This window comes from Cyrtonyx montezumae, unplaced genomic scaffold (genome assembly GCF_038088225.1).
Source record: "Cyrtonyx montezumae isolate F1298 unplaced genomic scaffold, pur_monq_1.0 scaffold_8, whole genome shotgun sequence".
In the NCBI taxonomy this organism is placed as follows: domain Eukaryota; kingdom Metazoa; phylum Chordata; class Aves; order Galliformes; family Odontophoridae; genus Cyrtonyx; species Cyrtonyx montezumae.
The window spans coordinates 98437849-98452906 of NW_027072089.1; the positions used below are offsets into that span (position 1 = coordinate 98437849).

At 37.7% G+C, this 15058-nt stretch overlaps 1 protein-coding gene across 1 annotated transcript; it reads left to right on the top strand.

The window, feature by feature from the left end:
* Positions 1-9496: 9496 nt before the first annotated feature.
* Positions 9497-10960, top strand: LOC136058942 (probable G-protein coupled receptor 141). Its single transcript, XM_065752774.1, has 2 exons — positions 9497-9566; positions 9660-10960. Exon 2 carries the CDS (start codon positions 9663-9665, stop codon positions 10605-10607), a length of 945 nt encoding a protein of 314 aa, XP_065608846.1. The 5' UTR covers positions 9497-9566; positions 9660-9662; the 3' UTR covers positions 10608-10960.
* The last annotated feature ends 4098 nt before the right edge of the window (positions 10961-15058 follow it).

A 15058-nucleotide genomic window follows, 5' to 3' on the forward strand; every position in this document is an offset into this window, starting at 1 on the left:
TCTTGTAGGATGCTTTATACCACCTGGGTGACAGCCATAAACCACAACTGCTTCAGAACCCAGATAGAGACATTTTAAGAAACCTATTCCCCACAAAATGTTTTCGGCTAATATTGATACCGAACATTTTTCTTTTCATAGATAATAATTATCTTTCTATTCAGGTGCCTGAAATAATAAGGCACATTAGAAATATGAGTCAAAATTGTAATTGTCTTAGTAGCAACTGAATGTTAATTTAACTGCATACTGAATTTCAGCTATTCATATTAGCAGTTGATCTTTTGCTTACTGATAAATTGCAATGAACCTGTCACAATTAGAGCTTAACTACCGATTCAGCTGGTTCTTACAGAGTAGGACCTGGTCCATAGCTGGCACTGGGCAGATTCTAAGCAGATCTCAGCTTTGAGTAAAGAAAACAGAACATAGCAGAAGATGCACTCACTATATGTCATCCTTGTACCAGATACTGCCCTTGCTTGAGGACACTTCTCTGACTCATCCTATGAAAAGGTGTGTGGAATAGAACCATGCTTGGGATTTGTCATCTCACAGATAATTCCACTAAAACCATCTCCTTCAGTAAAACATACATTGAAATGCAATTTTTTTGCCCAGTTTAAACTGTACCCATTACCAAGAAACTAAACCTTGTTTTATCTGGACAGCTCCATGGTATCCCTAATGCAGGATTCTAGAAGGTAGTTTCAGAGGAGGCTGCCTTCATGCCATAGTTGCTGCTGGCTGATTTATATTCAGACATAACTCAAAGGGAAAACTGAAGAAGCTGTACCTTAATCTGCTGCCCCAGTGCACTCTACCAGAGGAACCATCAGTGAAATTCAAATGACACTGTATTAAAATGATATAGTAGAGAGAAGAATCAGGTTCAAGACTTATTGCAGGGCTAATAAGATACTATAGGACAATGCCTCAGTTTATACAAGGGCTGTTCTGAAAGTAATTCCTCCTATTTTACTATGTTGGACCACAATATCAGTAGGGGTTGAGCCTTCCCATTAATATTGCATTACATTTTGGTGTTGTATAACAGATAGCAGCAGAGGGGCAGTCTGACAAAATGGTGTCTAACACTGAAGTATGTGTGAAGCAAGGATATGTAACTCAATTCCTCCATGCAGAAAAAAATGGCACCCACTGATAATCACTGGCATTTGCTGAACATTTCTGGAGACCAAACAATGAATGTGAGCATAGTGAGGTGGTGGATGATGTGTTTCAGCAGTAATGATGGTGACAATGTGTCACCTCTAGTGGTGCAGATTTTTACAAGCATAGCAAGCAGGCTCTTGTTCATCACCAGCAAAAAACACATAGCTAATGGTTGTGACTAGGTTGAAAAATGTTCTGGAGAATTTATCAAATACTGTTACTGAGCTCTTTGTATCTGTTGCTACTTCCATAGACATAATTAGGAGGCACTATTTTAGGAGCAACCTCCCTGTTAATTGGTATAAATGCAGGTGAAGTGCTGGCTCTGAATATGTACAGAGACAAAGAAGGCTAGGTGTCAAGCATTAGGATAGTTTTTGGCAATTCAAGCCCTGATGCTTTCACAAAAGTAAGGGAGCCAGATTTAGCTCTTCCAGTGTAAAATTAAGTAGTATAATTAAAGTATACTCTGCTATTTCTAATAGTTTCTTGGCTAGCAGAAGTCTCCTCAACTGTCAAGCAAAGTTTACTTACCCAGGAAATAGTCATTAGCACTTCAGGTAATGTTTTTAAATCCATCCTATCCCTGGTCTAGAGATCCCTCTGGAGGCCTGATGCTCTGTATGGCATCAGCTCAGTGCTTTCAAAAATATCACTCCAGCTTTACCATCAAGTAACTAAAGTCAAGTACCCACAATGAATTTTAGGTGTTCAGGTGAATCTTATATTCTGCTTTCTGCCACCTACATAAGTGAAGGAAAGTAGTTTTTCAAAGGCTCAAACCACCACACCTGCATACTTCCCACCACTCTGTATTGTTTACTTCTGAACTGCAATCCCAATCATGAGTCCTGACATAATAACTGCAGAAAAATCAAAACACCCGGGTTGCCATGGTTATTCTGTGTACATCTCCCAGTTCAGAACAGCTGGGAAAAGTCAACTGCAGGTCTGTGAGCAGAAAGGAAACAGCTCTCATTTCTCAAGGATCTTTCACATGATCCACAGAAAAAAAAGCCTTGATGCTACTTAGAGCTCAGAACAAGTAGTCCTTGAAATCTAGACCAGGCTCTCAACTATTTTAAAGCAGCCTTGGCCAAGGAACTGTTCCTATAGTGTAAACTTAATCTACCTGAAAGCTCCATACAAGTGACATCACAGAACTACACAAAATTGCCATACTTCCTTAACACTTTGGGATATTGCTCAGACTCTAAAATTAGTAAACCTTTCAAAATATATACACTTCTAGAACATGTGTTTAAATCCAACTGATATATGATGTCCTACAATAATCTCATTCTCACACCAGCTTAGAATATTAATAGTGAAAAATCTGAACGCATCAGTCTGAAATCCATTACTTGAACTGCAGTGATAGAAACAAACTCCAGAAATTTAACACTCCATTGCTAAATTCTTGGGAAAAATTGCATCAGTTTAGTAAGGAAAATGAATTGCAATTATAAGCATTAATTATTTTTACACCTAGCTATAATAGACACTAACTAGCTTAGAGACAGACAAAGAGAAAGCATCTGTCCAAGAGCAAACTTTGCTATTTCAATATTTGTTATTTCAGTATAACCCAAAAGAATAGTGCCCACACAAAATAATGAAAGAGAACAGTACATTTTTGCATGGCTTATGCAAGTAGTATACAGACAACCAGTAAAATAGGAAAGGCTCACCTGTCAATGAGAACTAAGGCTTACCTGTGACTCCACACAGGAGGAATCTCCAACAAGAGACCCTTCCCCAGTGGTGGCCAGCCCTTAAATGGGGTCTGGGAGAGCTAGAGCCAGACTCCACCCCTTCCAGTCACACAGGTGCATTGCCTTCACCTGTGCTCCTGCAGCTGACTCAGTGCTCACCTCAAGTGATCAATCAGTGGTTCAGGCTGTGATTCAACAGTTTTCATACAAGTAGTAAAGGAATTGCAGATCTGTTGCAGAGTGTAAACAATGCATAAGTAACTTAACATGGGAAGTGCCATTTGTGATAATGACTCAGGAAAGCAGCACTGTTATGTATCACTGATATTGCATAACTTATATATTATGTAATTGTTATAAGCATCAACAATAATAAATATATTAACATATTGTATATATTAACTTATTCTATGAATCAATAGTATTATAAAACATAAAAAAAAAATCAGATACTACCTGCAGATCTTAATGTTATCATTGCTTTCTTATCACTGTTACTGTCATATATTTATTATAGTACAAAATCTAAAGGAGCCAAGACAACAGCACTTGATTTAAGGATATCTTAGCATTGTATCTGGCTTTCTCACAGTGGTTTCTGCTGTAGCACAGAGAGAATGATATGTGTATCTTTTAACAGTGCCTTCAGATCAAATGAAAGGTATTAGGTAAGAGCTGGTTATTACTGTTATTGCCACTTTGTTACTACTATCTGTACCTTTTTTGCTGTTGATCACTATTAAAATTAGGAAATGTGAAAAAGAAGGTCTCTAACTAGAGCAGTCTGTTGTCAAGTGCCACAGAACAGCACGTCCCTGGTGTTTTTTAACCAATGTGAAGCAATAGGATGTAGTCAGTTAAAGCGTTCTTATGTAAGACTATATCTAAATGCTGGATGTTAATACCCTTGCTTTCAAAAGCATTGTACCCAAATATAACCGTGTGTTCTGACAGAAATGAGTAAAGCTTGCAGGAGGGCAAAGCCGACCTTGCTCAGACTCATAGCAGAGGCTCAGTCCTGCAGTAAGTCAACTCTTACTACATGCACCACACAACAAGCATTGCTTCTGATAAGTCCTCAATGCTGACATGACTAATCTTTATTTACTAAAATCTTCTAGTCAAATTTTTCTAGTACTGCTCATGTGTACCAATGACACTAAGTCCTAAGAGATCCAAATGCTAAGCAGTGATCTTGGCAGGAAGTGGGGATGAGATGTGGTGCAAAGTGCATCCCTGTACTTGGACATCTATCCTTTAAGCATACCTAAACTCACTCTTTTGTCAGTTGCAGTACAGATCAAGCTCCTGTACTACTCTTTTTTTTAATCAAAACACTTCTTCAAACAATCCCTTCCACTCTGGGGAACAACATTTCTAACAATCATCTCTGCGAGGTTTACATAGTGTGTAGACTTGTTTATTTTAGGCAGTCGAAAAACATCACTGCTCAGAAATAGGAGGCTCTGAAGACTCCCAAAGGCTTGTAAATTGCTATAAATTAAGGGACCTTGTGTTAAATTCCCTAACAACCAGTTATGACAAGACATCACATCAGTGGTAGGGAATAGTAACATGCAAGCCACAGGACCATTTCTTCTCCCCATGATCTTATCGCAGGGAACGTAAACAATATTTCTCCTACAGTTGAGTGCTTATGGGTAGCCTTGCCCTCACATAGCTGAGGCTCATGGTTGCAGCTTTGTCATAGGTTCAAAGGAATAAGTAACGCAAATGGCACTTTAAAATAGCAGGTGTTTTACTTTTTGTTCTTAGAGCTTGCATGAAATGAGGAGCCAGGTAAAGAACACTTGAAGAGTGGAGATAAACTCTAAAGTACAAATATACGTGGAATGAACAAAAGACCCAGTTGGCAATGCTTTTAAAACGAACTTGCAACTTTAAAAATAACAGTGCTTGATTTACTAGTATTATTTTGAACTTCTTTTAAAGCTCTTCTGCATAACTGCTTTCATCATTTCTGTTTGTAATTTCCTAGTACAGGAAGACATTTCTTCAACCTTTTTTGTAATGATAACCTGAAGTTCTTAATTTTTTTGGTTTTCATGTGCATGTGCTCACTACCATGCAACCTCTGTAAAGAACAGAATTATAAATAATGATAAATAATTAGGAAGATTCCATACTTTCCATTTTTAGGTATAAAAAAAAAATTGCAAACAAATGAGGACTCAACATGTTTTTCCATCTTATTCATGTTCCTGAATTTAAACTAAAACAGGCCAGGATAATGATGACATAGCCTATAAGAGATGAGTAAAATAGAGGATGAGAATGAGTTAAAGGAATCACTAAAAGCTATGTGAAAAAAATCAATCTCTAAATGCAGACTGAATGTACATTTCATATTTTTGATGTGTAATGTTTTCCTTTTAGCAGACATCTATAATTCAAAGCTCAGGTGTGTGTGGTTATTTTGAAATTAAGAGAACACTGTAATTATTCTAGTGAGATAGCCTACGCTACCATAACACAGCATGGAATTTGAGCAAATCAAAAAGCAATTACAAATGCTCTAAACAGAAAGCAGCTCTGAGACTAAATGAGGATGTTTGTGAAACAAATGCACACTTTAAGCAGGATTTTGTGAAACAATATTTGTGTTTTGCACTGCTACCAACCTAGTTTAATTTAATGCAGAGATGTCAGTTTTGACAAATGTCTCTTTTTCCATTTTGTTAAGTATGTCAAAAATAGAAGTCTTTCTTCTGAATTGAACTTTTCCCCCCTGCAAATTTAAATGAAACTTCTCAGTTGGCTGCATGCAGGCTGCAAAATCTTCTTCTGCATAATCCAACTGTCAGAACACATGAAAATCTGTGTGAAGCCTGCCAGTCCCTCAGCACATGTATACAAGGGGCTAACTTTTGCCGACACTTGTTATACAGACAGTAGAGCTCACTGTTCAGCAGAGACTGTAGGACTGTCATCTTTTCTGACAAATGTGATTTATTTGTTTATTTGTGGATAAGCTAATATAATGTTGATGTAACATAATGGTAACTGCTGAACCTGCCTGGGAAAACAGTATGTGGTGAAGATGGCAAGTCAGAGATGGACTGATCTGGATCGCTAAGTCAGGGGCAAACTAACAACATGCATTCTACTACTGTGAAATGCAAAGTTGTTCATCTAAGAAGCAAAGAATGGGAGCAGGGTGTTGATGACATAGAGGCAGTTCATTCCAGACCCACAAGGATGACTGCAATAGAGGATAAGTATCCCTTATCTCTACTTATATAATGAGAAAACAAATATTTTACAGAAGTTTTTAAATCTAATGGGAAAGGTATATATCTATAAAAAACAAAACAAAACAAAAAAAAACCTATGCTTGAAAGTTAAATGTGTTTATTCTGTCTAGAAATATGATTCAACTTCCTTTTTCAATAAAAAAATAAAAACAGTAGGAAGGATGATTAACAACAGGATGAAAGAGAAATAAACTCCTGTAGGTTGGAATTATATGCTTTTACTGGGAAATTTTTGTCAGAGACTCAATTGCTTTTATGAATAACATGTTCTAGTCTGACCAGACCAGTCCAGGGAAGTCCTGTGGACTGTGCAGTGCAGAAAATAACAGAAAAATGAATGTGATGGTATTATCAACACTGGTAAATGATGATTCTTAAAAACATACAAATCTTTTTGCTGATCATATTTCTGAAAGTATCTAGCATCTGGCCTCCTGGCAGTCTATCCCTTTTATCTGAATAGAGTATAATTATTTTAGCATCATCCCTGAGCCTTTGGTGCCAGCAGATATCTCTTTAACTGCTATGGCACTCAAATGAAGTAGTTGCCATCATTCCCTCATGTCTGGTCAAAGAATTGCATGAGTTGATAGGGATGTTTAAAGATCATCTATTCCAACTCCCCTGCAATGAACAGGGGCACCTACAGCTACATCAGGTTTCTCAGAGCCCTATCCATCCTGATCTTGAACACCCCAGGGAAGGGCATCCACAGCTTCTCTGTGCAACCCGTCCCAGTGCTTCACCACCTCTGTGTAAAGAATTTCCACCTAATATCTAATTTAAATCTTTCCTCTTCTAGTTTCAAGCCATTCCCCATTGTCCCATCTCTATCAGATCCTGTGAAAGTCAGTCTCTCTGCTGTTTACTTTAAGTTTCCTTAAAGTACTGGAAGGCTGCAATGAGATCTTTTAGAGCCCTCCTTTCTCTAAGTTAACCAAGCCCAGCTCCCTCCACCTTTCTTCATGAGAGAGGTACTCCAGCCCTCTGATCGCCTTCATGGCCCTCCTGTGGACCTGCTCCAACAGTTGCATATGAGAAATTGCTCTCTTGTAAGGCCTGCATCATTTCTCATTCCATGTACCTCCTGTAAAGTTTTGGCCAAAGGAATTTCAAGTTGTAATTCATGTCAGAGGATTGTAGTGGTGTGACTGTCAGTACAACAGGAAGCCTCATCTTACCTGAGAGCAGTATTTCCTCCATGAAACACCCTGAATCATGCAATACTCTGTACTCATCATGCAATGACATTTCAGTTGGATGCTTGTAGCAGTGAGGAACTCATAAGCTTATTAAAAGTATCCTATTTGCTGGTAACTTTTTTTTTGGGGGGTGGTGGGAGATTAAAGAAAATGGGATTTGCAGCAGAATCTTACAATAAAGGAATCTAGTGCTGACTACAAAATTCTGCAGAAGCCTCTATTTCAGTGTCTAGGTGGACACTAACAGGTCTCTAGCTATCAACCTAACAGGACTGTATGAGGATAATATCAGTTATCTGACTTCTGCTCTTCTTTTCCTTCTCTCTTTCAGATCAGGTTTCATTGTTGGACTCTGAACAGTGACCACGAGAGGTCCTTTGGTCCTTTCTCTCACAGCACAGCATTGCTACTGAGGCTGCTAACATCTATCCACACTTGCAGCATGTTGCCTTTAGGCATGACACTTTTTAAACTTTAAATATGCATTTTGAATTAAAACAGTGTGATATTGCCACTTTTTAGAGACATCTTTTCAAATTAAAGTTTAACAGCTTGAGAAACTGATGAGTTGCTATTGCTAATGTCTTCTGGCTTGCATGGCACTGAGGCTGAAATGCAACATCTCCGAAATGAGAATGGAACAGGAAGGAACTCCTATGATTTCTGATGCAAAGGCTACAATGTGATGTGATGATAAGCAGTACCTTTGAGAAGAAGGTCCTTTTCATGTCTGATTTCACTTTCTAACATAAAAGGTCAGTATGTGCCAACAAAAGCTACATGTGATTTATGTGATTTCAAGGTATGGGAGTTCTACTTATGTTGAATGCAATCAAATATCAGAAGCCTTAGCTTCACTATTGTAACTAGAGAATAACTGATTTTTCAGTGTGTAAAGAGGTCTTGATTACTGTAGAGGTGAATTTCTAAAAACATTGTTAAGGAAAAATAAAAATATTTGAGATACATTACAGATGCACCTCATTGTAAGTAAAACCGGTTTATAAAACTAATATAGGTATTTATACAGGTATAAAACCATATGGATTTTCCACAGGAGAGGGAATTTCTAAATAACTTTTGCCTCCCAACGTATTTATGAAAACAAGCTGAAATACCAACCAGACAAAGAGATACAGGTACTACTTCATGAAGTTAACTTTCTTGTAGTATCAAGAGTAGAGATTCCAAAAACTCATCCAGGAAGAAAACCCTCTGTTGCAAAATTCATAGGTGAAATGGAAGATGCACCGGAGCCAGTTTTAAATTAGATTTTTCACTTTGCATTAACAGTACAGCTGGAATAGTACAGAGCCCAGCACTGTTCAGTTCTTAAAGCTTTCTTTCTGTGGACACCCTCTTGATACTTCCATAGATTCTTGCTTCAGTAGGATGCCCTATCTGAATACTTCTTCTCCCACATACTTTTGTAATACTTAAAAATGCTAACAGAAATTATATTTAGATTTCTCCAAATTGTATTTAATCTCTCTCTGAAATGACATTATATTAAGAATGTACAGCATCCTCATTAAACTTTCCATTAATCTCCATCAGATTGGTCCAGGAAAGCATATTTGCTATAACCCAGGATGGCATTTCCTAACATTTTTTTACATCTATTTTGTAAAACCCTGACACCATGTATTAGATGTGAAATAGCCCTGAGCACCAGAACAGCATAACCCACACTGCTCAGGCTGGCAGGATCCGATCAGAATCTCCATGGAGCCTGCGTATCCATAGTACTTAAATGCTCATTTAGATGCAGAAGGAGTCTACTGTCATGTGTACAAAACTCAGTGCACAGTAGCAAACAAAATGTAGTTTTGATAGAACAATATATGGTTATTGTCTGACTTTGGGAAGGGCAGATTTGTGCCACAAATAAACAAATGCATGAATGACGAGCATAATTCAAACAGTGTTATCTAGTTCACTGAAGAAACATGCAGATGCTCAGAAAAGAGGTGAATTGGTAACACAGAGAGTTCAAAACCACCAAAATCATGATTTCCCTAAGGATCTCTTTTTTGTACTTATTACTAGATAATGCTTGTTTTCAACAGAATGGTTTGTAATAATAATAATGTAATCTACTGCAGGTTCTCCTCCCAGCGTTTTCTACCTAGGCTGGAGGATTTTTGAATAACCATCACAGCTTGTTCCAAGTGTGAGATTTCACAATTATCTCTCGAGTAAGAATCAAATGGAAAGTTATGCTGTCTTTTCAGGTGGATTCTCTCTTACTCTAATCTTACCTTAGTCTTTAAATATTCTTTCATTTTTAGAATATGTACAAGGAAGATTTGAGGAATATGACTGAACAGAATATAGCCAACAATGGCTCCCTCTCTGCCTTTGCCCACACCAACACCACGAGAGCTATCCTGATTACTGTCTACTCAGTTGCCTTTGTTGGAGGTGGGATAGGGTCCACTGCAATGTCCTTTGTGCTGGTCAAGATGAACAGTCTGTCTGTGACCACTACAGCCATCATTAACCTCGTTGTGGTACATGGTCTCCTTCTCCTCACAGTGCCCTTCCGTCTGCACTACTATGTCACTAAGGAGTGGATCTTCCACATGCCATTCTGTAAAATGGTGAGTGCTATGGTGCACATCCACATGTATCTTACGTTCCTATTCTATGTGATCACACTGGTGATCCGGTGGTTGATCTTCTTTCAATGGAAGGATAAGGTAGAGTTTTATAGGAAGCTGCATGCCATTGCTGCAAGCGTTACCGTGTGGGTCATCGTCATCATTTTCATGGTGCCACTCTTCTATATTCAGTATGGACGCTCTGGAACATATGATGACAAAGCATGCTTTAAGTTCCACAAGGAGCTGAAACAGGACAGCGTGAAAGTCCTGAACTATATAATAATTGCAGCTGTCTCCTTAATTACTTCTGTTCTCTTGGGCCTGCAGATTTTTATTCTGGTAAAAGTATCAAGAAAACTCTCCACTTCTCTCTGGTCACACCAAGAGTTCTGGGCCCAGGTGAAGAACTTGATATTCATCTGTGTCATCATAATTTGCTTCCTTCCCTATCACCTCTTTAGAGCCTACTACATAAAGCATGTGAGTGACAATGAACAATTAGAAAGCTATAATGAAGTTTTTTTGAGTCTGACTGCCCTCAGCTGCCTGGATCTGCTGTTCTTCGTGCTGAGTGGAAGCCGTCTCTTCAAACAAAAGCTTGGCATGCTTCGAAGCAGGCTGTCCTGCTGCTAGCTCCAACTACCTGCAGTGGGGGGACTTGGATCTGGCAGAGCACAGTGCTGAAGAAACACGGCAAATCCACTCCTCAACATGTCAAAGTGGGCACTGGAAACAACATAAACCTGCTCCCCAAAATAATGGGGTAAACCACCTATCACATCTCAGGTGGTTGACTTGGGGGCTACCTCTGGGATATCCTCACAGCCCTGTTTAGTGAGGAGTGGATACAGCCAGAAGAGTCAGAGGAACAAGCATGGGCTTATCAATTTTACTTTTTTTATCATCAAGCTTTGTGAAATCTAAGCCACCACAATGAAACTCAAGAGAATTCACAAAGTGTGTTGAAACACAGACTCAAAAAATATTTTTTTAATGGAATTTGAGACAGATTTTTGAAATGCGAAGATCCGTAACAATTTCCACACACATATCTTATTTATTTCTTGAAAACTCTCACAAAATATAGATGAAGTTATTGTTCCATTTAAATGTGTCTCTTATTTCACTGTAAAGACAAGTGCAGCTTCTCAAACGAACTGTGAAACTCAAACAACTTTTTAGAAACAAACTATCAATACATATTTATTTCTTTAAAAGATTTTCTCAAAATCGCTTTTTGGAGATGTTATCATTACAACAGAAAAGAGTTTTGCTCTCTTTCCCATACTGTGAAAACATCCTCAGCAGCAAAAATTACACATCATCACTGAATACTATATGTTCAGACTAAAAGCCTGAACCATTTTTACTGAAAGAATTGTTCCAATTTTTAAGAAGTAAAATTTAGATCATTTAGTCATCAGATGTCTTCTCTTAAAAAGTCAAATATTTTATATTTCTGAGGTAAATGTAAAGCATTTTTTTCCTCCTGTGTTGACTGTGTGCAATTCTAAATTTTGTACATAATTACTCTTGGTATCTTTAACGTGTAATCAATTCTATAAATGTTGTACCCTGCGCTAGTAGAAGAAATTTGTACTGCTAAGATTTGGAGGGATAGAGAAAACTAATGAACCTGGTCTGTCTAAAAAAGCTTACTATAATATCTCAGGGAGGCAGTGTGAGTTGCTACATCTGAAGACAGAATCAAGCTGTATTTGAGAAGAGGAAAAAAATCAGCAAAATAATTCTATGAAAGACATTCAGTCTTTCATAGCTCTGCTGTTATACACCTATCCCAAAAAAGACCATAATATTCTGACTGCTGTAACATAAGATGGCAATGACTAATTTATCTTTCTTCTTCTTGACATCTGTAAAAGGTCACATTCTCAATTTAGTCATTAGAATAATATCTTGATATTCTGACAAATTATAGGTTAGTGGCTAATTAATTTCCAGTGGAAGTCTCCTCTCATGATGCTGTTGAAATCCACCTTATCCTCTTTCTGAATCTTGCCATTTCTTTCTACTTCATCATCTCTTTCTCACCATATAGCAATCAAATGTTATCATCTTTCTGTATCTGCACAATCTTGCAGCTATGCTCATTGCTTTTGATCCCTTCAAAGAGTGACGTCCACGATGGTTACATCACAGAATCCCATCTCTTCCAAATTCTTTCTTTCCCTGTCTTCCTTCCTGCTTCAAGCTCTGTTGTATCTCTCAGTAGATCTGACCATGAGAATTATTTTCAGGTCAGTTTGAGTAGTGCTACATATTTGGTAGTGCAACAATTTTTGGAAGTCACTGAAGTTCACAAGTGAGATGCAGGGATGCTTGTATGGCCCACTCTTGGCAAACTCTCTGTATCACAACAGCTGTTAAGAGAGAACTGAGAGAGTTTGCAGTGTGTGTGAATCTGAGTCAAAACTGTCTGAGGTGTTTGCCACAGGAGGGTCATGTTAAAGAGGAAGAGGACTACCAGCCATATTAAACAGCAATTGTGGAAGTACAGAGACATTCAAAACATGGAACATTTCAGCTTGAATGTGTGGTTCACTGATGAATTATGTGTCACTAAGAAAACAATAAACTACTCTGATCAGTATTTAGTTAAAAAATATATAAATCAAGCAGTTTCAGCCTGTAGCAGGAGGAAGACAGAAAGCACAGACCAGGCTTGACACCTTGATATCCTTGAGGCAGTGAGGCCTTCCAGAGAGACCTTGCCAAATTTGAGGTCTAGGCAGTCACCAACAGCATGAAGCTTAAGAAGAGCACCAGATTCTGCACCTGGGACACAGCAACCCACTTCCAGAGCTGGATTTCAAGGAGCGTTTGGACAACACTCTCAGATGCAGGGCTCAAATTCTGGGTGGCTTGTGTAGAGACAGGAGTTGGACTGGTGATCCTCATGGGTCTCTTCCAACTAGGAATAGTCAATGATTCTATGGTACATTTCTGTCTCCTCTTGTAGCAACATCTTTGGTGGGCAAAAATGTACTACGTGCATTCTGCAAGCACTGTAAATCCTTGTAACTGCTATGTTATAAATCTTTTTATATAATAAAGTTTTTTATCAAACAAAATGGCTTTGTGCTCAAAAAACTAAAGCATATATTTCAAGCAGTACATCCAGATCATATAACTCAACCAGTCTTCTTGTATGTCTTAAAATGAAAACTAGTTTAGTTTTTGTAAAAATGTATATATTTGCAAAAATGTGGCATCACAAAAATACCACACAGTGGGTGCTTTTTTTTTTTTCCAAATAGAAATTGATGCTAATAATTTTAATGTTAATTCATGATGCTAATGAGCAGAATTAGGGGGATGCAATTCCATGCTTTGAGTTTGTGATACTAGTCAATACAGTGTTAAGATTTCTATGGGACAGTCTGACAAACTTTACATCTGCCACTCATCTCACTTTTTGAGTCTGACAGAGTAAGTCTTCCTCCACCCAAAGAGAAGGAAGTCCTCATCAATCCTACCAGGAATCGCCCTACCAGCTGGTGACAGAAGGGTGGTCTTTCTGTTCTTGCTCTGTCCCACCCTCCTGGGCATCCTTCCTGATCACTCCCCCTGGGCGGGCCGAGGAAGTTTAAAACCAAATGGAACATAATATTTATGTATTACAATTATACTGCAGAAGCAGCTACTCTGAAATACACATATATAAACATATGTATATGTATATATGTATTTATATATATGCAGTTCCTTTCAGCCACTTACGACAGAAAGTGACTGGAGATTTAAAGCATTTCAGAAAATACTGGCCACACTATTACACTGTTCAACTCCATACTTTACTTGGTGACCACCTGGAATATCTAACATTTAATGAAATGCCCATATGCATTGTTCTAATGGGGGAGGCCAAGTATCAGCCCAGTGGAAGATAAAAATTAAAAATAGATGCAAATTTTACAAAGCAGAAATTACTTCACAATAGTCTCTATTATAGAAATCAGCATATGTCTGTGATTTATTGGGCATTTCTGAACAGTCTGGGAAATAAAATAAAATGAAACAGAATACCTATTTCAGTTGTCTTTTAAGCTAGTAACTTAAAGAATCCAGATATTACACATTTTTCTTATACTTTTCTACCATTTTTCTGACATCTACAAAATAACTGGAAGTCATCTTGAGAAATGGCTGAAGATTTTAGTCATTTTGCAAAATGACTGATTTCACAATGTGACTGTTGCATATATCAGAAACAGGTGCAAGAGCAGTTGAATATAAAAGTAGTCAAACAAGGTTTCTCCACTTGCTAAGTAATAAGTGCTGAAGATGCCTCAGGACTTTGAAGTTAAATTTACAGAAGAACTTTACAAAAAAAATGTAAGAAATATGTGATCGCAAAAGCTGAATATGATGCGAAAACTGCTAACATAAAAAGGCAAAACGAAAGCCTAAATCAAAGTCAGGATGTATGTCTATCTGCTTTCAAAGTAAGTATGGAGGATTCAATATTTCTGTTTTTTGTTGCTGTTTTTGTTGTTGTTGTTGTTTTTGTTTTTAACTGTATATACATTACTATTTCTTCCCCTTCAGATACAGCTTTAATGCTAATGAACAGTTTCCTATTTCCCTCATTTCAGATATGAAATTCTACAATTTGGAGACAATTAGAAGCTGATAAAGAAAAGGCAAAGATGAATCTTATATCTTATATAATCTTATAGTATATGTGCATCAAGAAAGTATCACCAAAAAAAGGACATATGGCTACTGGCCATGGTGGCAGTGATTGTGTCATAAAAATTTGTCTTTGTCTATGCAAGCATCATCAGATACACTGTTGAGCTCTTCAAAACTTGCTATGAAGCATTCCAGGGAAAAAGAAAGCATCATTTGGCTGAACAGTTTGCTGACCAATGTATTTTAAAACAAGGAGCACTTAGCACAGGACAAATCGACTTAATGATATGCAGTTGAAGATTTTGGCAGCTTTAAGTGGATAATGGTGTTCCAGGACTGTGTCACCAAATTCTGTGTTCTCCATCCACTTCTATAAAAAAAATGGACCTGAGGTTTCTCTACAGCATCTTGACATCTTTCTAATTTTG

Bases quoted from the DNA above. Each gene is read 5' to 3' on its own strand.
- LOC136058942 (XM_065752774.1), top strand. From the start codon at position 9,663: ATGTACAAGGAAGATTTGAGGAATATGACTGAACAGAATATAGCCAAC.